The sequence below is a fragment of the Liolophura sinensis genome, chromosome 1, assembly GCF_032854445.1.
Source record: "Liolophura sinensis isolate JHLJ2023 chromosome 1, CUHK_Ljap_v2, whole genome shotgun sequence".
Lineage (NCBI taxonomy): Eukaryota > Metazoa > Mollusca > Polyplacophora > Chitonida > Chitonidae > Liolophura > Liolophura sinensis.
The window spans coordinates 41,214,650-41,240,296 of record NC_088295.1 but is presented as its reverse complement, the minus strand read 5'-3'; the positions used below and the strand labels follow the sequence as shown (position 1 = coordinate 41,240,296).

General features: G+C 36.9%; 1 protein-coding gene across 1 annotated transcript; it reads right to left on the bottom strand.

Moving 5' to 3' along the window:
• Positions 1-1,875: 1,875 nt before the first annotated feature.
• On the bottom strand, positions 1,876-24,132 carry LOC135481088 (von Willebrand factor A domain-containing protein 3A-like). Its single transcript, XM_064761024.1, has 31 exons — positions 24,000-24,132; positions 22,599-22,721; positions 22,132-22,240; positions 21,574-21,698; positions 20,605-20,694; positions 20,282-20,336; positions 19,747-19,848; positions 19,413-19,519; positions 18,710-18,835; positions 17,840-17,948; positions 17,562-17,627; positions 16,860-16,991; positions 16,371-16,509; positions 16,088-16,191; positions 14,129-14,304; positions 13,668-13,787; positions 13,345-13,419; positions 12,620-12,714; positions 11,921-12,166; positions 11,339-11,457; positions 10,996-11,085; positions 10,798-10,879; positions 10,240-10,359; positions 9,563-9,672; positions 8,949-9,067; positions 6,427-6,569; positions 5,721-5,865; positions 4,592-4,736; positions 3,886-4,037; positions 2,834-2,960; positions 1,876-1,977 (listed from the first exon to the last, which is right to left on the bottom strand). Exons 1-31 carry the CDS (start codon positions 24,050-24,052, stop codon positions 1,876-1,878), a joined length of 3,606 nt encoding a protein of 1,201 aa, XP_064617094.1. The 5' UTR covers positions 24,053-24,132.
• Between the last annotated feature and the right edge of the window lie 1,515 nt (positions 24,133-25,647).

Below are 25,647 nucleotides of genomic sequence, written 5' to 3'. Positions count from 1 at the left end.
TGCTTACTGAAATATCATGACAGCCTAAATTAATCTGCAAACTTAATTAGCCTTTGCTGCACTCCATGTAAGTAAATTACAACATTGAACATTATTTGGAAAATGAATAGGTAAGGTTATGAAGTGTGACTATAGTGTACCATCTAGGGCTTAAATCTATACTTACAGGAGCATGCATTGTACATCATTTCATTATCAAATATCATCCTATTAATGTCCACAACACAGGCTGAATGCATTATAGACCTAATCAAATACATAGACATTGACTGAGATTTTCATAACGCTTTATAACTTGAGTTAACAGTTTGGAAAAACATCTGCCCTTTAAAAGGAGAATTTCAGAAAAAAAAGTTATCATATGTAATATCAATGAAAATGTAGCTACAATGTCCTATAAAATGTGAAAGATCTTGGTGTCAGAGTAGATTATGAATTGTTAAAGAAGAAAACACGTTACCGTACCTGTAAAATCAGGGGCGTGTTTATAACTGCAGGATATGAATATATAGAAATTTTTAGATTCAATATCAATACCTGGAGAAATGCTGTTTAGTGATCATGCAATTTGAAGACATCATATATAATAAATATACAATAATCAGATGTATCATATATAATCAGAAATTCATATATAGTAAATAAGCCTGATGACACTTAAACATCACAGGAGAAAACTTAACATCAAAACAGATGAATTGTATGTAGTTATGATCCATTTGAGAAATATTTTCACCAGAAAATCATAAATGAGACTGAAACAAATGTCAAAAAAGGGAACACCAGCTATTGCTTAATTTTGGCTCTCCGAAAAGAACACCAAGAATATTCCATTTGTATTATACACTTTCTGTGCTATGTGTGATGCCATAGACAAATATAACTGTAACATATTTTCTTCCCTGTAAATGTCATCTGTAGAAATCTGTAGAACTCCACATCCAGGGTTGACATGATCAGAGAGAGGCACAACACATACCATGATGCGGTGTCAACCTTGTATGATCAGAAGAAGAGTATAATATTAAAGCCTAAACCTACTACAGTTACTGGACTGTTTATCTGACTGCTGATACTGGCCGGCCAGGGCGAGACACTGTGAACTTCGGGCTGGAACTGAAATCAAAGCATTCCTATTAGTAACTGAATGATTTGATTTGATTTGATTTGATTGATTGGTGAAATTGGTGAAATTGAAAAGTAGGTTAACTGATATACTGTGTAATGTTTTGTTTAATAGTGCATATACATACAGATTCAACAAATGTGATGATGTGAAGATGACAGCTGATCAACAAACAATACCCCCTAGCTTACTTCTTTCTCCCATTTGTTGACTGACATCAGGATCTAGGTTCTGATTGGGAAATAATGCTCTGAAACAACAGAAGTAAAATAAAACATACAACAATGTCATGCTCTCCAGAAATATTTTGTTCATAAAGCAAACATGTATTTCAGTACAAAAATAATCATGTCTTATATCAATGCATGTTCTGAAAGCTCTCTCCACTGCTGCAACAATGGGGTTTCCTATTAAAACCATTTGTTTCCAACAATGTTGGCGACTACACCATGCCATTAAAAAGATTTAAAACAAAAAAAATGAATTTGTGAATTAATTTAGATGTTTCTCACAAACCACATTGCCCAGGTATCTGAATTACACAACATTCCTCTCAAGCAAGTTCAAAATTGCAACAGCTGCTAGCAATCATGCCCTAGTTCAGTGAATGGCTAATGTTAACATTGCATGTGGAAAATTTAACCTGTGGTTACCTGTCAGACACTGAATCGTTTGGGATGATGGTTACCTGTGACACACTGTTTGAGTTGTTTGGGTTTATGGTTACCTGTGAGAAAAAGTCTGAATGCTTACCTGTAGTTTCTGGACTGGGACAGGAATCTTCTTGCTAATGTTATCTCCTCCCCCAATCTTCTCAGGTCATCTCCTTCAAAGTCTGGTAAGTGGGGATACTGAAAGATAAACCAGCATACATCACGGATTGAGCCTCACTCTACAGCTGTTCAGTAGACACCCAGTGTATATGCATATACATATGACAATCTAGATGACCACCTAGTATCTACCCTGTCCATATCTCGTACATAACAAGTCAATAACCTTTTCTTAATTTCAGCTGCCATCCCAACACTAATTATTACTGATTTAAAGAATCTCATTAAACAAACACATGGAGAGAAGGCTTCATAAGCTCCTGTATACTTAAGTGAATAAGGCATTAAAAGTTTCACCTTTTAATGTCAGGATTTCCTTCACTGATAAAAGTTATATCTCCTAATATAATATATAGCAATATCCCCTATATATAACACCATAAAGCTCTCTAATAATGGATGGACCAAGGGCTGAACCAGTATTCAGAGCAACCATTTTTTAACCAGAACAGGCTTCATTAGAATCCGAACCATGACTGTTGCAAGTGGTCATATTACCCCAGCATCTATCAACAAGGAAACCAATGGGTGGCTATAAACAACAACAAATACTACCCATCATGTATGCAGTAACATTACCTCGAGCTGTATATTATCTAATTTTAGGACAGATATTAGTTGTGCAAAAGCAAAGAATTACACTTTTCTTCCAGTTTTTTGGAAATGTGCAGATATGAATATGTTGTTCATTAGATTGACTAACCATGTGAGAAGAAATAAAATAAATATTCCTGATACAATTACATGTATACCGGCTAAAAAGAGCAGACCAAACGTGCGAAAAATTAGAAGAATTAGGGTAATTAGAACCACCACATCTAAGTCAACCTTATCTTCCTGCATCACTTTACAAAGTCCAAAGATCCCCAGTTACCTCTGTATCTTGAAATCCTTCACTGAGAAGTTTGTGAGCAAAGAGATCCGCGTCAAACTCCCCATGACATCTGTGGTAGCGGCCTCCGGTCTCACTAGCTAACAGCTTCAGGAAATTGTTGGCAGTGCTACACAAACATCAACGTAAAAATGGGTGATAAATGTTACTCACTCAATCTAAAGCTGCCACCAAACATGGTGACAATAACTATTATGTACTGTACAAAGATATACAAGTGACGCTATAAGATATAAAGACTATTTCAGAAAGCTGCATGTTAACAGAAATACTCCTTACCCATTCTTAACAATTTAAATTCCAGTGAGATCACCCAATGTTTTAAGGTGGTTTTGCAGCAAAGCTCTTGTCAAGACTGATGAACTGAAGAATACTTTACTTATACGATAAAGGTTAGTTTTATGGGTGGAGAAAGTGCCCAAATGTTCACGGTAAATGAGTTCCGCCCTGGGACTCTTAAAGTATATCCCAGGATTCATTGTGTTGGTTGTGGTTGTTACTGACTGAGCTGCGCAGGAGAGCATGAGGGGTGGTCAGGGGATTATAAACTGACAGTTCAAGAATGTAATAAACAAGCTCAAGTTTCACTGAGTAGTCTATGCTCCTATCACCAAATATTCGTTTTTAAACTGCAGGGCTCTCCGTATACAAAACTAAAGCAGAATTTAGCACACCATTTGGCGTGGTCATGCTTGCAGATAATGTTTGGAATTTAACGGTTTGTTGTAGACATCACCTGTCTTTAATTCTTTCTTAGATTTCATTCATGGGTATATTTAGATATGTACATATACATAAAGGCCTACTAGTCGGGAGACCTGCACACCTCATTGTCAGTAACTTGACCTCATGTGGCAAGGATTAGCAACCAGAGGTGCTTAGTGCCATGCAGGGTACAGGCAGGGGGCTAATCACTCTCTCCAGCCATCTTGCCGCCAACTCATATCGTGCGCAAGTAAATGACAGTAATTCACGGGCAAAACTTTAACCACTTTGCCATGACCCTCTTCCTATAGCACATATAATGACCATACCTGTCTTCGCAGTTGAAAGAGATGGTATTGATCTTCACACGTCTGTTCTCATTCATCTCAGACACCTCTCTCAGCACCAGGGATGTACTTGTGTCTGGTTTACCATCTGTTAGCAAGTACACAGCCTCTATGTCTGGGTCAGCGAAAGCCATCTACCAGAAACAAACACAATTTTCACAGATCTTCTTATCCTTGTTGTTTTATAATCAGTCCACAAATCATAATACAATTAACATCACTTAAATTAAATTTACTGGGTAACCTATCCATCACACCATGACTCCAGTTAATTATGAATTCACGGCTACCAAGCAATATCCATATTGTCTAGAAAACATTTGAGAAATTCCACTACTGAACAAAAGTTATATTTTATAAATAAATGAGCCACAGCTATTAATATTTTACAACTTCAGTTGTAATTTAAATGGTCATTTGTAAACAATTGGATGCACAAGTTTGAATGCAAATTTCAAAATGCACCCCAACCCAGATTCGAGCACATCATGCAGAATGACTGCATAGCATTGGTGTGTTTATTTGATTATCATGACATATCATGAACAGTCTCAATATATTTGCATCCTTATTCACTTACATTTATACAATCATATCTTCAAAGAATATCCACTTTGCATCAATTGTATATTATTATTATGTGTAATGATATAATTGGCTGTTAAATACAGTACAGTATGAGATTTACTTTGATAGCTTTGAGAGTACAGGTGTTTCCTCCAGCCATCAACCTAGAGCTCCACTTGATCACATCATGGCAGTTCTCAGCTGTGGCAGTCTGACATCGCTCTCTCCACGACACACAGTCATTGGCAAAACTGATCAGATTGAACCTGAAAACAAACACGTTAACCATTATACAGCTGGTACATGGCCTGCGAGGGGATATGAAGAATTGTCAGCTGAAGACAAGTGTTTCCTTTACACACAAGCGTAAGAGAGCATACAAGGCAAGATAATGTAGTATAGAAAAGCATTAGATTGTTGGCTATTGCCACGATACATTGGCATTATACTGCCTGGTGAAGATGAAGTATTTAATACTTTTTGCTTCAGCAGGTTATTGAAAGCTTGTGGATTGTCACATGTTTTTTGTACTGACAAATAGTAACTGATAGCAACAATCACTCCATGAGGTGTAATACAAACTACGTAATGTGCAGTACAATACACGAGCACTCTGCCCGGGCTACTTCAGGGTTTACTTTATTCATGGAGATATACATGGAAAACATTAGCTTTAAAACATGTCACAGCTTCCTCCAGTATGGTAAGTTTACAGACACTAATTTACAACTAAAAGTCCGCTTGGTATCAGCTGTCAAACATGAAACTATTCAACCTGTTCTCCCAAGGAGATACCTTTATCATAATATATACTTTAAGAAAACTAGAAACCAGAATTAGTACATCAAAGAGACTACAAAACCTGACAGATTGCCCCATACATGTTCACCACTTCTATATCAGATGTGCACACCCAGATATTTTGAATATATTTGTTTTTTTTTTCAAGTGGCTGGTGTTTAACATCATACTCAAAAACTTTTCCCTTGTGTCATGGTAGAAGAGACTGGAGGGCCAAGGGTAAACCTCCTGAATGAGCTTCCCACTTTTTGCATTAAAGTATGCAGACCATTATAATTGATGGTTACAAATCTGTGACTGCTTAAACAGCTATGGGCCATGATCAACTGCACAACTGCTCCACAAATTCCCTGTACAAAAGTGGGATTGCATCCACACAATGTGTGTCCTAGTCACTGAAAGCCACTCTGAAAATACAAAAGTGCATTTGGATGCTTTTTAATGCCTACCTGGCACCCATGTTATGAAGCTGTTCCCAGATGAGAGAGGCCAGTTCCTTCTTTAGCTCCTCCATGTATGGCTCCATGGACCCAGAGGTGTCAATCAGAAAGACACAGCTCTTCTCTACCACAGTCCCAAATACCCGGTGACTTCCTGGATAAAATAAATTCAAAATATATTACACATCTGATCATACTGCTTTATGATTACACGTGCCTACACCAATCTGATTCATCTACTGTGCCCACAACATGTATGTTGTTTAGGGTTGGCTTTTTTTTTCTTTTTTTTGTTGTTTGCTCTGCTATTTCATTCCATTCTTATGTTAAGGTTAATCATTGGCGATGTGCGATTTAAGCCATAATCATTTGTTCATTTATTTATGGATTTACTTATTTCAGTGGTGTTTTGGCCATACTCAAAAATATTTGCCTTATACATTATAAGTGACCCATGACCATCTGCAGGATGCTGACAGACCTTCCCACATACAGCCAGAGATTAAACCAGCATGTCTTGAACACACAGCGATCACATTCGTGAGAGGTTCCTACATGTAAGTCATTGTGTAGCACTAGCCACTCAGCCGCAGAGGCCACAGAAAGTAATTTGCTGAGTTATCGTCTACATGTAGCTTGATGGCACATTTTATTTATTTGACCATTATCTCTCACCATACTCTGATGGTTGAAGACTACAATCTATCACACCTACCACTAAGGAGCCACTGTAGTCGCTTGAGGTATCTTTTGAGGACCCTCTCCACTTGAGCCTCATACTCCACAAGCTCATGGGGTAAGAGCTGCAGGTGCTTGATTGTTCCCTTCACATTCACACTAGGGAAAATGTTACAGTACCTGGGAACAACCATAGAATAAGGAATTAAGAAAATAAAGGAATTACTGTAATTCTTATATTTTTTGACTGATAATAATAGTGCTAAAACAAAAAAAAAATTACAAAAGTCTGTTAGACTTTAGGAAAAGGAGAGATTCCTGTACATTCCTCTTACATGTCTTAGCTAAAAAGAGTAGATCAGATGTCTCAAAAATTGGAAAAATTGCTCTACCATAATTCGTTGACTTTTTGGACCAGCGGAATGCTAAATAGTGAGTTGACAAAACAGGGGCTGGAGGGGAGTTTGATCAGAGAAGTTGAAAAGCTTTACGAAGGCTTTGAGTGGTCAATCTGGTCAATAATTTGTTCGCTATGGACAATGATGCACTGTGAACCTATTAGCCTAAAATAGCCTATTACATAACTTAATTTATTATATAAGCTCATCTGTAAAAGTCTGTGTAGCAAACCAACAACACAGGTAAAGCAAACATGTTAATTTCCACTCAGGCCTTGATCGCTGATGCAACATGAGGTATAGTTGTCTGTTGAGGGTAACGTGATCGGCCTGACAGGTCAGACTCAAACTTTTTTTTTCGTGGTTTCTAAGAATTTTTTTTTTTGTCCTTTCATTAAGTTAAGCACAACACTGCTAAAAATCAGCCACTGTGCTGATCCAACTTAAAGAGTCTAGACTTGGCATTACATGTTTCTTCTCGTAAGAAAAATCTACTTTGTTTCCATCAAAACATACCTCTTCACACATTATCAATGTAGGCTTTCATGATCTAACAATAGCATTCTTTGTGTGGAAATTTGAGGGAAGAAGGGACAATCTAAAACTGAATGAGTGTATTCAACTATAAACCGCAGTGTTGTATTGCAAATGGCAACTTCGCTCAGCTCTGGGTATAGCCTTTGAAGTTCCAACATTGTTTGTCAGACCTGTCAATCACAACAGAGACCTGATCCGACCACCTGTTTTGATAATTGTTTCTGAATTCTACCCATGGTAAATAGATTACAAGTAAGTGTTGAGAATATCTTTGTAATACACCTACATTGACACATGACTTTACGATGGCTTTACTGAAATGGTTTACTAAAAACATCAAACCCAATGTTGAAATTAAAATGCACAGGCTCTTCAACAGGCACGTGATAGTTTGTAAAATTTTCAGCCTCTGTCTGCGAGTCTAGATTTGGTGGGAGATTTCACAATCGTGTTGCCTTTTTTTTTTCTCTCCAATGTGTGGGTCAATGAAAATATGTCCATCTAATTGGTCAAATGTTGAATTCTGTAAGATGTCAGTTATCTGTGAGACTTACACAGAGACTGGGTTCCAAAAAAATGAGTAGGAATAGATTTAGCCTTGCATTAACATAATGTTTACAACTGTTGCAGTATGAAGTTTGGTAATGGGCATCCATTTCCACATATGCGAACACGATCTTCAGACTGTGCATTTTGAGTTTATGATCACCATTTTATGAAATTGGCAATATCTGGAGATTGTTCTTGTCAACCTATACGGGCTTAATGTAAATTTACTGATGTACAGACAGAGCAATTGGCTTTAACTGTAATGCAAGAACGAGGTTTGAACATGCGTTAGTTTAGGAAACCTAACCTTGTCCCCTGTATAACTACGTGTATAAAAGACGGTTTCCGAAATGGTGGGAAAATACAACACTTGTGAAATGGGATGATGAAACACCACTTGTGTGAGGCATGGAAAACTTTCCCCTGTATTTTATGGGAGCTTAATGACAGCATGTTACATTTATTTATGGGATCATGAACAGACAACACTGTTCCTTGTATAATGCATTCAGCAATACAGTGTTGAAAAGGCCAGTGAATTACGGTACATGTATTAATTTATTTATTTATGTATTTGAGTGGTGTTTTGCGCCGACTCAAAAATATTTCACTTATATGATAGCGGCCAGCATTATGGTGAGAAAACCGAGCAGAGCCCGGGAGAAACACACAACCATCCACAGGTTGCTGCCAAACCTTCCCACGCAGGGCCGGAGAGGAAGCCAGCATGAGCTGGACTTGAACTCACAGTGACCACATTGCCACAACCAACTGAGCCACATGTTACACATACCTAGAGAAATGGCTATCTGCATGTTTATATAACATCATTTGTCGAATAAACATGTTAATCTGATTTAAATGTGATGATGGACATTGAGCCAATTTGACCTTGCCCACATGACAGTAAAATATTGGCCCATCTAAAGAGGTTTATAGCATGTGACTTTAATAGTTAACAAATCACGACAGTTTGGCTCATGTGTTGCTAATATAAGGTCGTACCATTATGTCCTTGCAATAAAGCACAGTTTTGTGTCAATCTAGTATTTCATAATCACAATTTACTACTCACTTGGCTGATATGTTTTTGTGTAAGGGTTTGACGTTTTTCTCAGCATGACGACAATCTGGTCCTGACACCAGTCTGTTCAGATCTAACTTCAACTTGTTCAAACTGTATAGCCTCATCCACTGCAATTAAGAGGAGATAATTATCAACACAGTTGCCTGGAGATACACATCACTCTTACAGTCAACTGAACTACATTTGATTTATATGGATATCTCCTGATTCTTACAGCTCAAATAAATAAGGTTTGAAAGGCTAACAAACTTAACCAAAATGTAACAGTCACATTGTAATATTATTATTTTCTTTTCATGCAGTTATTGCTGAATGAACTTGAAATTTGCTTCTTTTCCAACACCTACATGTACCCCAGGAAATACATGTGCAGAAGATCTCCAGGATGAAACATTAACTCAAAAACCAAACACAATAAACTGAACCAACCACTTCAGAATATACAGAAATTTTACTGCAAAAAGTTATTGTGTAGCTCTACCAGAAAAGAGGTAAAAGTTCTCTAATACAGTACCAGAACATTCCTGTCAGCTTCATTTGGAGTGTAAAGAGGTACAGTTTCTAATATTTTATGTCACAAAATATTGTATGTATGTACCCACCTCTTTTGTGGTCATTACATCCTCGGATGTGGGCAGGGTTGGTTGTCTGATGGCCTTGCGCACAGACTTCGAACCTGGATATTTCTTGATCACAGACCCTACATTCTGGCCTGAAAATTTCACAAATCAACTTTTTCAGTACAAGGAGGATGGGTCACTGCAGAGACACATAGACTGGATATTGTCCATTTTCATTCTTTCGCTTGATTTCATTCTCATGCTTTCCCATAAAAGGGTAATTCTTCATATTTTTAGGACAAATTAGAGTACAGTTAGTGCTGAAAGCTATAAACTAAATTTCTCACCATTTTTTATTCAGATAAGTAGAAATGGATATACTGTTCATAAAATGGACTAGAAATGTGAGGAAAGATGAACAGCACATCCCTGTTACAATTCCATCTGTATTGGATAAAAAAGCAGACCAGATGTCCAAAAATAAGAAGAATTACAGTATTTTACTTTAATAGAGGCAACTGACCAATGAGTATTTTTGTTTTTTTTTAAATATTTTTTCAAAAGCATCAAGATAAAGTAATCTGTAAAATTGCAAACGGGACACTTTGATGGCAAATCATATGAAAATAGCACATCCAATTTCATGCTATCACCCATGGTTGCAAATTGTAGCATGCAGAGATCTAGGCCTTCATAGGTATAACTATCTCTTTACTCACCTGTAACAAAGTTTTTCTCCTCCAGGAAGAAGCTGGAGGTGGTGACTCTGCCCAGAGGTCTCACACGCTGCATAGGGTCTCTAGCAGAAGATGGTTTGTAGAGCTTTGATGATCCTGGAGCTAAAAATAATAGCAGTTGTACAAAGCAAAGGATATCGCAAGGAATTTCCACCTTTCCCATTTTCATTATCTGTCAAGAGTGATAATAAATCTCAGGAACCTTGCATAGGTTTTGTAATATGACTGACAAAACTACAAGCACCCTGCATAAAAATGTTTAACTTCAAGAAACACTATTATATTTATACATTTTTTCTCATATCCCTGCCTTTATCCAAATGTTTAATTTAATCATAACTTTTTACTTGAAATTAACAGATTTGATCAATTAGGAACATCAATATATGACCTGTCTGAGAAGTATCCATACCAAAAAGCACGTGGGTGAGCAAATTATCCATAATGCTGTCCAGGTGGGTAATGTGTTCTCTCATACCTTATCCCATCCACAAACAACTATAGTCAGCATCTAACAGAAATCATAGTACATATACTCACGGACAGGTACTTTCTCCTTGGCCTGAGAGGCACTACTTGGTCTCCAACCTAAAGCCCGTGTTCTGTCCTTACCTGACACAGACTGAAAATAAACATTGGAGATATGTCATTAAGCATCAGATACGTGGTAAATAAGAATCACTTGATTGAATGTATAAATGTACATGCACATTGCAGCAAGATTTAATGGAGACTCACCATTTTAGCTGAGGAGGGTCTTGGGCCTGGTAATGGTTTAGTTCTCTGGTAGGTGGGCAGGGCCTGAAGCTCCTCCCTCTCATACTCAGGCTGTCAATCAAAATGTATCCATACCTTGATATCATGATTTCAAAATAAAATACAAAACAAGACAACGATTATGCTTCACTTATGTGCTTACATTATTTTTACACTTATAAAGAGAATGATATTGGCCAATTGGCTTCATCAGTTTCAACACACAGATGTGGGAGGAGCCAATTGCTTGATATATTAACGGCTGACACACTTTATACAATGCATTAACTCTAACAATTCTCACACTGTTTTGACAACAACTCACGTATTTCCTCTGGTACTTTTTCTTGACAGATTCTACCAGAATGGCACACTTGCGTGAGAAGTTTACAGATTTGTCAATTTCAGCTGTAATAGACTGGATGTCATCACTCTCTATGATTCCTGCAATGATAAAGAGTGACATATATGAAATATTGCAAGTGAAAAACTGCAAGAACCCTGACATACACATTTGTGCTGTCACAAAGATCATTTTGAACTAGTGGTCATAAGTTTAAAAATTACGCCTGCCTGTGTTTTCATTTTATACCAGACAGATAGCAAGAGTAACGACTTTTCTTGTTTTTCACAAAATATGCTTAGAAATATGCATTACTTGTATAGCCAATCAAAATAGGGTAACTTTTGCACTTTTATCAACAAAAAGCCAGGTTAGTAATTTTAATAATTAAATGAATTTGAACATGTAGCATCAGTACTGATAGATACACAGTAAAACACAACACATGTTTCATATATATATTTTTTTTTAATTGGGAACCTATATGTATTATGCTATATTTTCACCCCTGTAATTCAAGATTAAAATGCTCATAGAGATACATAAATAGATGTACAGGCTGACCTGTTTCTCTGAACCAGTGGAATCTGCCTCTGCTAGCATGGGCCATATTCCTCAGGCATTCTGCCGTCCTTGTGATGTTGGCATAGCGACTGGGGATAGCACCATTAGAGTCATAGTCATCCACATTGAAGAGGATGGAATGAAGTTTGAGACTTTTCCCTGAACTGGCCTCCTCCACGTAGGACACAGCCACATCCTGAGGTTGATCTGGTACACCACTAGTGAACAGGTAAATACCCTGTACATCTATGAAGAAGATATAAAACAAGGTACAAATGTTATACATAGCTACAAACCATCAGTGTCTAAAATAATTAATATCAATGTACAGTTTCATCCATCTGGCAACACAAGATCTTTCTTTAAGGCATTTGACTATATATCCTAGAGGATGCCTGATACTATACATGCTAGCTGAGTTAACACTTTCTATGGTGTAACCAATATAAACCTTTGTGTGTGTCTGAAATAAAGAATTATTATAAATTATTTTTTATTATGATGTGCTGGACAAAATGTTCAGAAAAGTCTAAAAAGTTTCCCTATTACCCCTTTACTTCACAGAATATAAGTCCTTGTGCTTACATGTAATATCCTATTTTTGTTTGTTTTTGATTAACAATAATAAAATGTTATTACAGAAGTTTCATTTCTATTTCTAAGAAATGTCCCTGCATTTACACATATATATCTACTTACGAATTCCATGTTTGATTTCTTCATCATTCTCAACAGCCATCTTGAACGCCTGTAGAAAGTTTCTGCTCCCTCCACACTGCATGTCCAATATCCATCTAAAAGAGAGAGGGCACTGTTTGCACATCAATTTATCTGTGAGAACATCTTAGCAAATTGACTAAAACCACTGAAAGGAATACTGAAGTAGTTATTTATACAAGGGAACTCTAACATTCTTTACCAACAATACCAAACTGTTTTGACAATAAAGAATTGCGAATGATTTAATAAGTTTCAAGCCCAGAGCATGCTCGCTTCTTCTCCAGTCATATGCAGGCAGGACAACTTGCGGATGGTTATGGATTTCCCTGCGCTTGTCCAAGTTTGCTTCCATTATAATGTTGGCAGCCATATTATAAGTAAAATATCCTTGACTATGGTGTATAATACCAATCAAATAATTTAATAAATTAAATATGGGCAAAACACCAATCAAATAATTTTAATAAAATATGGGTTCAAAACAATTTGCATTTAGCTATAAATTAATCATAAATTAATTAATTAAACTGATACACAGCAGAGAAGTTAAAATGATCTTCATTTGATATCTTCTTCCAGCTTGATGGGACTAGTTTCTAAGCCGGGAGCTAATCAACCATGGGATTGTGAGAAAAATATCTACAATACACTACTCACCACACAAGTAACAATGAACATTTTTACTGAATCCCAGCTGAACTTACCTCCATGCATCCTGCATGTTCTCTGGAGTAGGTTTAACCATAGTGGGTCTCCAGGCCTTGGCTGTGCTTCCAAACCTAAAACATGTAACAAAAGTTATAATTTTTGTATTACAAGGGCAAAAATTCAGGCAAAACAGTTTTTCAGCATCAAATTTTTTTTCAAAATTAGATGATTGAATGACCCGACAATACTTCTGATTAAATATCACCATTAAAAGCCATCAGGTCACATCTGTCTTCCTATAATTTCTATATACGTCAAAACTGCACCTGATTCAAAATCCCTCTGATAGCCATGAAACATCCATTGTTCATTCACTCACCCAATGATGTTAAAGTACTCTTTGTTAGCCACCTGCTGCTCCATGAGGATCCGTAATGAGTGTTGGATGTGAACCAGATACTTCACATTGGACACAGACAGGTCAATCAGGAACACAACACTGAAATACAAAGAGAGCACAGGATTTACAGGAGTCAGTATTTACAGAACAATTTGTGCCTATATGTATGCACTGAAGATCGTAGCATTCATGGTTGTGATTTATGCAGTAAAAGAATGTGTATAATGTTAGCAAAACACATTACAACTTGCAGCTTCCTGTGTGAGCTAACAATTGAAGTTAAAGAATGTGTGAAAACTGCTATCACTGAAATATTACAATGTCAGCATATTTGTCAACAGACAACAGCTGTAAAATCAAACTTAAAATTAGAAGTAAAACAACTCACACCTGCTGTGAAAAGTGAGCAATGTTTTTTTGGAGGGATTGAATCTACTTACTTTTTCTCTACTACTGTTCCAAAAATCCTCCTACTTGAAGTGGACAGCCAGTCAATGCGCCTCTCAAAGAGATTGACAGCTGCTCCCAGTTGTTTTTGATACTCAAACAGTTGAGTCAAGTCCACATGTACGTTCTTCACTGACCCATCATGCCAGGTGAACTGTACCATAGACTTCTGTAACACCATACCAAACAGCACAATTGAACATCACCATGAAACATCACTGCACTGTAATCTTCACACAAGTTATAAAAGATAATATTTCCAATGAAAATTATCCTGCCAGAGGGTTTGCACATGACACCATCATACTTGCAGAACAATAGCCAATCAGCCATAGCGGAGTCCTGTTAATATGGCCTGCTATAATTTCATCACTCCAGGATGACTGCCAAAAATATATTACACCTCAACAGTACAGGACGATATTTTCTTTTGGATTCTTCTTATTTTCTCATATCATCTCTTTCTCAACAGCTTAGACAACAATGTGGTGACCTGGCCGAGATGATAATAAGACTTCCCTTTTTCCAAGGCCAAACAATATTTCCCTATTTTTGCATATGTACACTGACTAGTTAATCTAGATGCCATTTCTAGCTTCTAATAATTTGTGAGTGGAGATTAAATTAAAGCACAACCTGATAAACTTTGACAATCAGTTAAATAAATGAAAGCCTTACATGTATGTCAGTATTTATACCACATAATAGAGTTGGAGAATCTCAGTAACAATTGAAAGTCGTACTTCATCAAACCGTGACTGTCTGCATTAATACCACATAATAGAGTTGGCTATCACAGGAACAAATAGAAAGTCTTACCTCGACAAAACGTCATTGTACAGTCTGCATTCATACCGTATAACATAGCTGGATTTTCACAGGAACAAATAAAAGTCTTACCTCATCAAAGCGTGATTGTACAGTCTGCATTCATACCGTATAATATAGCAGGGTAATCACAGGAACAAATAAAAGTCTTACCTCATCAAAGCGTGATTGTACAGTCTGCATTCATACCGTATAATATAGCTGGGTAATCACAGGAACAAATAAAAGTCTTACCTCATCAAAGCGTGATTGTACAGTCTGCATTCATACCGTATAATATAGCTGGGTAATCACAGGAACAAATAAAAGTCTTACCTCATCAAAGCGTGATTGTACAGTCTGCATTCATACCGTATAATATAGCTGGGTAATCACAGGAACAAATAAAAGTCTTACCTCATCAAAGCGTGATTGTACAGTCTGCATTCATACCGTATAATATAGCTGGGTAATCACAGGAACAAATAAAAGTCTTACCTCATCAAAGCGTGATTGTACAGTCTGCATTCATACCGTATAATATAGCAGGGTAATCACAGGAACAAATAAAAGTCTTACCTCATCAAACAGTGATTGTACAGTCTGCATTCATACCGTATAATATAGCTGGGTAATCACAGGAACAAATAAAAGTCTTAACTCATCAAACAGTGATTGTACAGTCTGCATTCATACCGTATAATATAGCTGGGTAATCACAGGAACAAATAAAAGTCTTACCTCATCAAAGCGTGATTGTACCGTCTGCATTCGTACCGTATAATATAGCTGGGTAATCACAGGAACAAATAAAAGTCTTACCTCATCAAAGCGTGATTGTACAGTCTGCATTCATACTGTATAATATAGCTGGATTTTCACAGGAACAAATAAAAGTCTTACCTCATCAAAGCGTGATTGTACAGTCTGCATTCATACCGTATAATATAGCTGGGTAATCACAGGAACAAATAAAAGTCTTACCTCATCAAAGCGTGATTGTACAGTCTGCATTCATACCGTATAATATAGCTGGGTAATCACAGGAACAAATAAAAGTCTTACCTCATCAAAGCGTGATTCTACAGTCTGCATTCATACCGTATAATATAGCTGGGTAATCACAGGAACAAAAAAAGTCTTACCTCATGCACTTGAGACTGTACAGCCTTTCTAATGACAGGTATGAACTCTTCTTTGTACGAGTAGGCATTGGGAGCCAGAACCTGGTACAGGTCCAATCGCTTAGCTAAAAAAAAAGAAATATTTCCAAATATTATTTCTGGATAATTTTCCAAATACAACATACAAATGTACAAGGTATTGATAAACACAAAAACACCACTGCAATGTAATGTTTTCATGTAAATACAATAGTGAATGTTGTTAGTTTGGTTGTATTCTGAGTGTATTACATTAGAAATTCACCTTTCAAGCCATGCTGACTAATCCAGTCAACAGAGGAGCGGGGCTGGAATTTTGGCGTCTCTATCCTGAGTGGCTGATCATGACCAGGGGGTCGAGGCAAGAAGCGGGACTGGGGCAATTTAGATACCTCGGTGTTGATCTGAAACAAACATGTGAGTTGATCAACATAAATGTAACTATTCCTCCCCAACGAATAGAGATGATCAGTTTTTAAAAACAAACCAGACCGAGATATACCTATAAATACGTACAGATAAGTTGATCATTTTACATTAAACAAAACAGTCCACACGTTATGGTCATACATTTGCAGCATCAAATCAGCTACTGAAAAACAAAAAAATTAACACACTGCCAAAAAACATATTCTAGTGAGAGAAAAAAAAGAACAAAAATCATTTTTTTATAAATGTAACTTTTTTCACAATTTTTTGGTGTACCCAGGAAAACAGGCACATATATTCCTATCAATCAATGTTGTGATATTACCTCATTCATAATGCTGACCAGAGCTGTTCCCATCATGCCTTGCCTCATTTCCTTAATTTTGTTTATGATGTCTTGTGTCTTCTTAATCTCTTTCAAGATCAAGCTGATATCTGTACTTGTGTAAATTTGTTCCTAAAAAGAAAATCCCAAACATGTTTGTGTTTCACAACCACATAGAACAGAACATCTGAATAGACTGATTATTCAAAACTCAAACTCTTACTTTTAAGTAGAATTTGGCATTGATATGTTAGCTTACAAGTAGTCATGAACAGTTAAGTAAATCATTACACATGAGAAAAGGGTGAGCCACCAATTCTTTAATACTTCAACTTACTTCCTAAAAACATGCTCAAAAATACTTTAGTCCCAAGAAATGAGTGGTTCCCACAAACCTGACATTTCATGAAGCCTTTTCAGGACAATGTTGCTTATCATTCCATAATAGAAGATTTCACGTATGTAACCATATATGTAGTCATCTGGTTAACCTATTTACAACAGTCTTGCAGCTTATGATTGGTCAAATTTGTGGTCTTGATTGACAGACAAATATATATATATATATATATATATATATATATATATATATATATATATATATATATATTTATACTAATTTCCTGGTAGGATTTTTAACATATATCTTGTGAAAGAGAATGTTCACTCTTTTGGAAGGGGCAATTATTTTCGCTCACTCACCTCACATGTAGCAGTGTAACAGTGATACCTCCCCTTGGAAGATTCTGCCAGGTTACGAAGGGTTATCTGGAAACCATCAGTTTAAGATAGCACTACATTTTTTAATTTGGCAATCAGATAGGAAAATAATATCAAATAAACTAATGATAAATATGATTACATACATCTGCTCAATCACAATGACAAAGCAATAAAATTCAGGTCAAACATGGACTGTCTTAGAACAAACATGAGTCTTCATATTATGTCACCACTGATTTTATTAACAGTTTTCTTACGTTTGTCATGTGATTGTTACAGTCATAAGCCACAGCATGCAGAGGGATATCTCTGCCGACTGCCATCTGATGAATGTAGTCACTCAGCACCTCAGCACTCTGATCAGGCCTGCAACAACATTAATTATCAGTAGAACTGTACCTCTGGTTGCTGACCCACACTCTATAGGGCTCCGTCACTGGACAAGGTACTGCTGACCATAATCTACCTTTCCAATAAAACAAGAATCCACCAATGTGTGTGATTTTTTTTTTTTTTTCGTTTTAAATAAAGCAGTTAAAATACATATTTAACAGTAAGCTACATTGGTTTCACACTGATATTTAACTTTAACGTTCTGGTAATGCTGCTCTCTACAGCTGACACACTGCTACATTTTATCTAGAAATGTACCATATATTTACTTATTTATTTATTTGATTGGTATTTATTTATTTATTTATTTGATTATTGTTTTCTGCCGTACTCAAGAATATTTCACTTATTTGATGGCGGCCAGCATTATGGTAGGAGGAAACCGAGCAGAACCTGGAGGAAACCCACGACCATCCGCAGGTTGCCAGAAGGAGAGGAAAACAGCATGAGCTGGACTTGAACTCACAGTAACCGCTTTGGTGTGACTGGTATTTTATGCTTAACTCAAGAATATTTCATTTATACCACAGCGGCCAGCATTATGATGGAAGGAAATCAGGCAGAGCGGGGGACGTGCACAACCATCCGCAAGTTGCTGACAGACCCTCTCATGCATGGTCGGAGAGGAAGCCATATATTTCTAGTTATATTCCATATGATTATAGTGTCACATTATTTCATAGTGAATAATACTACTGACATGACATTAAATCTACACATTAAAATCTACATACACACTTCCCAAAACCAGACATACAGAATCCACATCTGGCAGGTTCATCACCATCTTCATCGCCTTCAGAAGGTTACAACCCCCACCTGCCTGTAGACGCATCACCCACTCCTTACCCTCCTCAATTCTGTTTCGAGAAAAGAATTATTACAATAGTTTAAATCATACAAAACATCTTTTTCTTGTTTATTTGTGTCTAGCTTGGGTTGTCTACCTTTTTCAAACAAGCAATCAGAAGAGTATTCAAGTGAAGTCTCCTGAATTACTTTTTCAAGTGTTTGATCATAAGCCCTCAGCATTTCGAAATCCATCCAATTTCGTGCGAGTTCTAAAACTGACCACAGTAGAAATTATTAAGTGAAAGAAACTGGCAGATGCCATCAGCTATGAGTTCATGTCTTACTCATCCCAACATTTTTCCGGTCTCCATTTCAGTGCCATTGAGAAAAAGAGTTTTTTTTACCTATTGGGAAACAGTAAATTTTCATTTCAGCACATAACTAAAGTGTGCTGTATATGACTCTTAGCAGGTTGATTTATTTATTTATTTGATTGGTTTTTTACGCCGTACTGAAGAATATTCCACTTACAATGGCAGCCAGCATTATGGTGGGAGAAAACCAGGGAGGACTTGGCATGTTAACAGGATGAATTCTGATGATTTAAGTATACAGAAGAACAAGGTGAGGTTATCATGAACTTACATTCGGTCATTAACATCCCTGGGTACTTTCCATAAAGAATCCACCTCTGAGCCAAAGGACAAAAGATACAGGCACTTCTTCTTGGAAATTTGCTCATCAAGGAGATGCTGCAAATATACAGGTTGTTTACAATATTTTATGTTGCAGTAGATATTGGCAGCTTTGTGGATCCAATGTTGTAAGGAGAAAATGACTTCTTTTCAAATAAACTATTTAACAATATAACAAAAAGTCTCTTTGCATATTTGTCCATTGGTTGTTTTGAACTCACCAACATACTGATGGTAGGCCACAGCAGTGATAAAACTCCAGACCGATGATTCATGATACTTACTATCAGGGATTCTTGGAATGTAGTTAGACGTCCAAAGCCGCAGTTAGCATCTGATGTATCAATAACTACAGCCACCTTGTCCCCTTTAATGTTACCAAATACCTTTCAGTCAAAAAAAAAAGAAATTTATCACATTACATAACCACAAGCAATTCAAAATTTGATACATATATACACCAAAATTAATTAACTTGCTGTACTCTATGACTACAAATATTGTTGAGAATTAAGCACTAAAATCCAATTAAAATTACTACAAGCCAAAATTTATAAGTTCAATATTATGCAAGTAGTATTCAAGATTGACAGCATGCAGAGGGACTGAACTGGCTGTACAGAATCATTCCCAGCTAGAAATGGCATCTGCCACCAGCCTGTGGATGGTCATGGGTTTCCCCTGAAGGCTCTGTCTGGTTTAAAACCACAAAAATGCTAACTGTCGCCTATAAGTGAAATGTTCTTGAGTATGACATAAAACACCAATCAAATGAATAAATAAATAAGTTATTAATGAATTTATATTTTTCAATCATACCCTTCTGCTGCCTTGGAGAAGCCATTTGATGCGCTTGGTATACGTTTCAATAGCCCTAAAAATGAGACATATGATGAACATGCTTCACATCTTACATCAAATAAAGACAGTACATGTATCACACTGTATTTAAAATCATAACTGTTCTGTAATTTTTAAAACGTGAGAACTTCTGAATACTATTTTGATTTATCATATTTGCCCACTCATGCGTTTTCCTAAAAGAACACTACTTATTTATACTGTTCTGCTACACTTCCATGTTAATCTGAATTGGACAGAAAAATTACCATTGAGATTTTATCTCTAATATATGTACTTACACATGAAGTTTGTATTCAAATTCATTGACATCATAAGCTTCAAACTGTATACACTGTTTGACCTTTCCATCTACGGTGTCTGGTTGGGGACTGAAAATAGGAGAGATAAGAAGCCATGGAGATGACAGCGAGCATAGCTTTACACACTATGAAACAGCTCAACAAGCTTTACACACTCTGAAACAGCTCAACAATCTTTACACACTCTGACCCCAACAAGCTTTACACACCCTGAAACAGCTCAACAAGTTTCACACACTCTGAAACAGCTCAACAATCTTTACACACTCTGAAACAGCTCAAAAAGCTTTACACACACTGAAACAGCTCAACAAGCTTTACACACTCTGAAACAGCTCAACAATCTTTACACTCTCTGAAACAGCTCAACAAGCTTTACACACACTGAAACAGCTCTACAAGCTTTACACACTCTGAAACAGCTCAACAATCTTTACACACTCTGAAACAGCTCAACAATCTTTACACACTCTGAAACAGCTCAACAAGCTTTACACACACTGAAACAGCTCAACAATCTTTACACACTCTGAAACAGCTCAACAATCTTTACACTCTCTGAAACAGCTCAACAAGCTTTACACACACTGAAACAGCTCAACAAGCTTTACACACTCTGAAACAGCTCAACAATCTTTACACACTCTGAAACAGCTCAAAAAGCTTTACACACTCTGAAACAGGTCAACTAAGCTTTAGACACACTGAATCAGCCCAGCAAGGCTTTACACATTCTGAAACAGCTGAATGTGCAACACTTCCATGAAATATACTGTCAGTAAATAGTTTCAGACATGTCCTATTTTATTGTGTGTGGTCTCATGAATTTTTAGGATTTTACATTTTTACTGCTGATACCCTGGTGTTCTATAGAACAAAACTGAATAAGCTCACATTAAGTGAGCCTAGTTTGTAAATTCTAGTGAGTAAAAAAGATTTAAGACTCACTTTCCAATCTTGCCCTTGTCCACCAAGTCCTTCAAGGATAACTTTTGGAACTCTATGCTATGGGTTTGCAACCACTCTTCTGTACTCTGGTCTTCTGCACTAACAGCTGACAAATGCTGCACACGCTGCATATCACAAAAGTAAATCAAATAACAGGTTTTGATAAAATAACTTCACATTCAAAGACAGGAAATATATATAGCTTTTGTTTACATCATGCAAAGTCCTTTACTCTTTAATTTTTTCACATGAATGAATTGTGCATGCGTATACCATGCCTTTTTTAAATAATTCAAGAAAGATTGCAATTTGAAGAAAACAGCAATTTCTGCAACCAGTTTTAAGATTTCATGATTTCATTTCTAATGGAGTAAAAATTTATATTTTGCTAATATTAAATAAATGTCCTTACTCCTTAAACGTTGTCCTACAAAATGAGAAGGTGGGTATTTTTGTTATGGATATCATAAACACTCCTATGATGAATGTTAACAAGATATATTTATGTACATATCTGATTATTGTTATTCAAGAGTTTTGGCTAAACAGCTTCCTTACCAGCAAATCCTGTGTATGGTTGACATGTGTGACGGTTAAGGAATGTGGAGGGACTGCATTTTTGGTGGATGGATCCTTCCACTGTAATTCCCGCTCTTCCAGATCATTACTTTAATTCAGAAACATGCAACATCCATTAGTTATGACACAGGTACTTATTCATTGCTAGAGACAACAAATTCTGCAATCACCTAAAGACTTACATGACAATCAAACAACTAAAAAACAATTAGGAAATAAACGTCAATAAATAAATGTCAAAACACAAGTGATTCAATTCTTCAGTTTCTCCAAAACATGTGATGACTGACTGGTTCTTCACCTAGTATAAGTCAGTGAAGTTAATGCCTACATAAAATAGACTAAACATTGTATTAAAGTAGTTTGTTTATGATCATGATTACGTTATTTCAACCTTCCCAATATAAGTACTATCTGATATTTATAATAGTAATATTATGACTAACACTTCATCTTCATCAAAATCTTCCCCATCATCATCATCTTCAGGAGCCAGGTCTGACAGCCTCTCTTCATCCTCATCCTCTCTACCTAGCACATCTGGTCTGTCTGAAGATTCTTCCCTGGCACTTTGAGGTAATAAAACAGATTACAGTTTAGACATGACAACAGAACTGAGAAACTAGCCCTATAATACATACATTGTGCACCTATTTCATGTGGTTTTTGTATATTGTATTAATTTTTAATTTTAAAAAATCAGTTCAGTTATTCACCAGTTTGACTAGTCCAGAATATTTATATACTTAATGCAACACTCAGTAATTTTTCACATGTGTGATGGGGATCAGTTTTAACCAGAGAGCTCAGGGAAAACCCTCATCAAGTCACTGATAACCTTTCACACTGTGATATACCAACTCTCATATCACATTACCTAAAAATATTTGGTCTCCAACAATCGTAAGACTCCCTACGATAAAGGGCGACAGAAAATTACACCATTTCTCAAAGCAATGCCCTTGAGCAGAGCATGATCAAAAATACTGATCTGCTGAAAAAGAGTGACTTGCAAGCTTAAGTAAGATACATGCAAGATGAATCTGAATTACATACCACAGGTACGTCCATTGCAGTAGCCCAATTCAGATAAAAGAAACTAACAATTCTTGAGTTCACTTTTTTTTTTTTGGACCTCCAGAATTAAGCATGGACAAAAACTAAACATTACATTTACAGCTGTAAACAACTGACCATTGTAAGTCTCAAAACTGTAAATATTCATGTCACGAAAGCCTCAGTTCATAGCCCATGTGCAATAGAGTAATCCTATAAGGTTAGGTTGTGAGTACATATATCCCATATTGACCATTAGTAAATGATTATGGGTAAAAATCAGGCAGTTATCATGCGGGGATATCGCTCAGATGGTGAATGGGACAAATTATAGTAGCACCGTCATACAGTTAAAACTTCTAATATTTATATTTTCCACAGCATGCACTTTGTAAGATGTTTTCAAACTATTGCTGCACACTTGTGGAGTAATGTCGAGAGATATAAGGTTGGACTACAGCCTCCGTGGCAGTAGTGTGTTTGTATGCTTGTGTGTGTGCAGACTACACGTTGTGAGAATAGCTGCAACCGCTGTACTTATAACACGATTCTGAAATGCCTGTCTTGCACATTCTAACTTTCTTTCTCCTTCTTTCTTTTCGGTGTATCGTTTTCTCCCAAACATATTCATTCTAAGATTCTCCCGTAATATTAAATTAACAGCATAACGGATAATCTTGTAGGAATCAAGGCCTATGTACAATGCATATCGCAGTGCATACGATGTTGTTGTTGTTACGACTAACGACGATTTTGATTCTGAAAAGCCTGTCTTGCTTGCTTGATCTTACTTGTCTTCCTCTTCTTTCTTTTCACTGTATCGTCTTCTGCCAAAAATATCCATTCCAAGATGATCCCGTGATATCGAATTAACAGCATTAACAGATAATCTTGTACAAGTTATCGGGCACTTGTCAGCTTGTTTTCGTTGTTGCTATACAGTGACAAGTCAGCACCGGTCACTTACAGGGGATTTCATTGGTTGGAAATCAAGAACCTTTGGTCTGGTACCTTGTAGTGGGCGTGTGCAGAAGAGCTGACAGTTGTTGGCGCGGGTCTTAACTCCCAGGTACATACATAGCCAAGAAATCGGCTGTCAACTTTTAATATTAGGTAAGGTCTAGTTCACATCCGAGAACTATCCATAGTGAAATATATATGTGGGTACAGAGCCTTCGCAAGAAAACACTTCGGCAAAAGTCAGGTGAATTACATTCGCCGACGGCTTTGTGGTCTCTTGGACAATTTTTTATCCAGTTCCGTGGCGTGTTCCGTGCCCTACTCAGAAATGGTAGACCATCTTCATTAAACACGTGTTGCTTTTCTTTTTGCTCGCGGCGCATGGTCGTATGTGGTTGACATTTAGGTGGTAAAAAAAAAAAAAGAGCGTCAATTTCTCGTCACTTTAAAGGCTTTTGGCCCTTCATACTTCAACTTCACTCAACAATTAGCGTTCAAAAACAATATCATTGTCCACCTTTTCGTGCTGAGCTGCTCTATAGATTGGAATACTTCAATAACGTGATATATTGTTACATGATGTCAAATTCTCAACACACGTCAGCGTGATTGACGTACCAATTTAGATTAATCGGGTAGACGGCATCACGTGGTCAGTAGCTTAAAGCAGACCTTATTTTCGAATTCGGCTGAGATGTTCAGAGGAAATATCGAATAAAGGCCAGTGTCAATGGTTGCAAAAGGTGCATAAATGTCTTATCTTGCGGATAGGCCAGGTATTAGGTCGATTGGATATTAAGTACTGCGTATGCAGCGAGTTTCACGATGGGGTAGTTGAATACAGGTACAAAGTCATAATTGGGTGCACACGTCGTCCAGGCCAAGGATGGCAGCGGTTTCCGCGTTATAAGCCATCCTTAGACCAGATTTTCTGGCTAGTAGGTACATTTCAGTTGTGAACATTGACTGAGAACTGTATTGGTATTAGCCAGACAAGAGGAGATCAATGATAGCACATACCTGAGTAACAATGTATCGACTATAGTACATGTATGTCAGCACAGAACTGTAAATGTACTCAAGTGTTGATTTCTTATTTTACCACGCATACCTATCTCCGTCTAACCCTGCAGTGGATGATTATTCTTGCTGGCGCTTACAGCCATGGAAAGCTCCCATTGACCCCTGAAGGAACATAAAATTTCATAAAATTTCGGAAAACAGTTGATCACTAACTTAACCCGCCTGTCTAGTTATTCCAGTACAATGCTTAGTGTCTCAGGGCATGTGACTGTTACAATCCCGAGCTGTCAATCACCCCAAAGGTAGATTAATATCCATCCTTAGTTCAGCAAGTTCAGCTTCTCCACTGGCTTGAACTTCTTAAAGATGTTTGCCTATCCCATACACCATCCTGGGACACACGTGCCCATTGTTTGCTGTCATGGGGCCCTGAGAAACAGCCTCCATTTTGGCTTG

What these genes read in the sequence shown, in the direction of transcription:
- LOC135481088 (XM_064761024.1), bottom strand. Translation starts at nt 24,052, where the DNA reads ATGGATATTTTTGGCAGAAGACGATACAGTGAAAAGAAAGAAGAGGAA. An exon ending in AAGAAAGAAGAGGAAGACAA is followed by an intron (nt 22,722 to 23,999) that starts GTAAGATCAAGC and finishes ATTACCTCAAAG; the next exon opens with TGCCAGGGAAGAATCTTCAG. An exon ending in GTAACAATCACATGACAAAC is followed by an intron (nt 17,628 to 17,839) that starts GTAAGAAAACTG and finishes GATGGTTTCCAG; the next exon opens with ATAACCCTTCGTAACCTGGC.